Source organism: Physcomitrium patens, chromosome 6 (assembly GCF_059467195.1).
Source record: "Physcomitrium patens ecotype Gransden chromosome 6, ASM5946719v1, whole genome shotgun sequence".
Classification (NCBI taxonomy): domain Eukaryota; kingdom Viridiplantae; phylum Streptophyta; class Bryopsida; order Funariales; family Funariaceae; genus Physcomitrium; species Physcomitrium patens.
In genome coordinates, this window is record NC_143415.1 from 11,320,826 (window position 1) to 11,324,142 (window position 3,317).

At 42.9% G+C, this 3,317-nt stretch overlaps 1 protein-coding gene across 1 annotated transcript; it reads right to left on the minus strand.

Moving 5' to 3' along the window:
• Positions 1-269: 269 nt before the first annotated feature.
• On the minus strand, positions 270-3,317 carry LOC112283285 (uncharacterized). Its single transcript, XM_024521817.3, has 8 exons — positions 2,858-3,317; positions 2,643-2,728; positions 2,491-2,553; positions 2,048-2,320; positions 1,590-1,652; positions 1,247-1,315; positions 748-793; positions 270-566 (listed from the first exon to the last, which is right to left on the minus strand). The coding sequence occupies exons 1-8, from the start codon at positions 3,300-3,302 to the stop codon at positions 499-501; spliced, it is 1,113 nt and encodes a 370-aa protein (XP_024377585.1). The 5' UTR covers positions 3,303-3,317; the 3' UTR covers positions 270-498.

Below are 3,317 nucleotides of genomic sequence, written 5' to 3' on the forward strand. Positions count from 1 at the left end.
TCTTATTGAACGAGCTAATTTAAACTTTTGAAACAAGTTCATAGCATATCAGTTAAGATCTGTTCTAAATGGGTCTTCAATAGTGCAAGCAACCATGTAGATGCTATGTGTATTCCTCGATCCTAAAAGCGTATCAGAGGGTATCCTAAACTTGGAAGAATGAGACAAACAGTGACTTAAAACATTGTAAAGGTGCATGAAGCCCAGAGGATCCGGCTAGATTTGATGCAAACACCCTGGAGCGCTCGCTCTATTAACAAATACTGGAGTAGTCACACAAACAGCCAGCAACTTTTTATAAACTTAGGAAGTCTTGACCATAATCGGTCTACTACAAAGGCATTTAATGTATTCTTAGCAGTTGCTCAAAGGTTATAGAAGTCGTGCACATCTACCTTCAAGCACGAAACTGCAAGTGAATCTCATTCCGACACTGACAGTGTTCCTTAGTTCGTAGTTAAATAGATACAGAAACAAAGAATGCCAATATTCACTATTCTAGGGAGAGATGATTCCTGGAAAAGATGGCCTAATAGAAATCAAAACATCTCCGTACCCAACAGGTTCTGCAGAAAAGAAAACAAGGGTCAAAAGATTTATTTTAAAAAATTGAAAAACAAAGTTCGCTTTGATTCATGTAACTGTGATGCGAGGGAGCTGAATGTAAATACTAACGATGCAACTCTTCAGTTGAAGACAAACGATTTGACATACACAAGATCAATTGAGAGAGAAGTGAGCACAAACCTCCATCCTTCGATAAAACTTTCTCAACTTCGCCAGTGATGTCAGCCTACCATCAAGAGAAAAATCAAATTAGGCATGAAGACATCTCCCATTTAAAAATCATGTTTTCATTAATGGTAGGCCATTCTTTACTAAACAAGATTCCAAGTTTGTCTTAACCGCACATGTATGTATGAAGTAAAGGAATTGGCTTCCGAAACATAGTAGCACAGAATTCTTTGGCTATTAAAATAGTTGGTTAGATTACATCCAGTATATTGATTGTGACAATTAATCCATCTGGAAAATGTGAAAACAGATAAAGAAAGAAAATTTTAGAAAATAACGAGAAGTTCTTTGTATATCCGTGTACCTGTAGACCTACACTGACTATACCACGAGATGAGTTCTCGGTTACACTTCAAGATTATCGAAAGTCGACAAGTTAAAATCCAGTGTTTGATGTTCAGAACGTGTGCTACGCAGGATCTAAGACAGCAGCTAGGGATGGGATAATTACCTCTACGGGTTGCTGCGTGCCAAGCTGTTCCAAGTAGCACACGATTTGCCCCTTCTTGACCACTTGGCCCTAGAGGACGATTTAACAAATATACAAATTAGGGCCCTTCTAATTTATTAACTCCACACGTCCACTTTTTTCTTAATATATTTTGTGACGCGTAGGCATTACACAGGCTTAGGACTGAACCCGATTTCATCTTTCGCTGCTTGTGTTTTAAGTTTGAAAGTCTGCAATACAAGAGCTCTCTAAAACTCCATTGCAAAAGCCAAAATCTTTCTCTTATGCTTTTGTCGCAACACTGCATCCTAGATTTATGAAGTAACTCTCAGGAAAGATTTACCTCTTCGCATAGAGAAGGACCACTCTTCCCTTTCACAGTTCTTCCTTTCCTGAAGAGACCCACCTAATTCCCAAAATGTGCACATGAGATTCAAGTCTCGGAAGACAACGACCCATTTAAACATCACAGAACATACAGAATAAAATGACCGTCTTAAAATGCTTTATGTGAGATTTCCTCTGATTTATCTCCTTTCTCTAGATCAAGGAGTCAGATTTGAAATAAAAATCAAACATCTCCAGTTTCCTCGATTTTGCGAGTCACCACGATGTGAAGCGGTAAAATGGGCGATTCGAAAAATTCACAAGGACAGCAGCGTGAATGACCAAAAAGAGAGTCATGAATCACTAAATAATCTGCAGGGACCCTAAAGATAGGTCGTTCGGGGACAAAAGGTGTGACCATAACATGCAACACAATGATCACGAAAGAGAATCAAGTGTGCAAGCCGATGTCACCTTTGGAGAGGTTATGAAGAGCAGGCCTTCGTCGGCAGCTGCTTCCAAGAAACCAAAATTGAACCCGGGCTTCACGATTGCTGCAGAGAGTTTTGTCTTGGTTATCTTGGTGGACTTGCTCGTTGCGGACGTGCTTGGGGCAGATGGAATAGCGTCACTAGGAAGAGACTCAACCATAGTCTTGCCCAATACTGGAGGGCCTGGGGTAACCGGCTTTGGTGCTTGCGCAACCTTGCCGATTTCCCTTTTCACTCGGAGACTGAAGTCCCCTACCTGTCAACCGTCAATTATCCTGATAACTATGGGTGATGAAAGGCATTATTCAAGCACAATGATCATCATCTGAACTCGTGTTCTGACTAATCCCTGCTGTGATAGACGCGATGCTGCAATATTATCCGCACACTATATGGTAAAGCACAACAGGAGCAGTCAATGCGCACCTTGAGCTCCACCTCAGCGACTTTCGAAGTCTCGTCACAGACTTGCATGAGCAGGTTTTCAATCTGCAAAAAGGATATCATCAAATACGCGAAAAGTACACATCAAGCATGCAGACCAAGTCCTGACGAAGAGAAAGAAGTTCGTAAATCACCTCAAAAGAGGTTGGAGTCAAAGGGCTAAGTTCCTCCTCCTCGTCCTCGAACTCCAGAGCCCCATCGTCTTGTTTCAACTCCAAAACTGCTCCAAATAGATGCTTCAAATTGGGTTAAACTCTACCTTCTCTCCATATCAAGAAACCGATGCCCCTCCCACACAAACAAAAAAAACGAATAACAATAAACCAAAAAAAGGAATCTCGGTACCCACCTCTGGAATTGATGGGGATCGCATGCAGTCGAGAACTCGCAACCGGCACCACTGCGGCCGAGAAACAACGCTTAAGTGGATCCCCGATCCGCGATCCAGACATGGAAATGCATTGTGCAGGTGCAACCACGCTCCCCTGTTTCGCCCCGCCCAGCAACGAAACCTCCACCACCAAACGCCTTGCGCAAAGCGCCATTGCTGAAATCAGGTCCCCGGGATCTCCAAAAACTCTTCCCCAAACCAACACCTTCACAATGCAAAGCTCTCGAATGAAGCTCCAAGTCTGCAGCTTGACAATTCCGCCCAGGTTGTGAAGCGTCCCACCCTCGAAGTGCGTCGTTGTTGCTTGATTGTCAAACTCCGCCTCGGAATCGTCGAAGGATGAATGAGCCAACGAATGCTGTCCAGTGGAATGGAACCATTCGGTCACGAAGCGGCATCTCATCCCTTGAAAACCGAT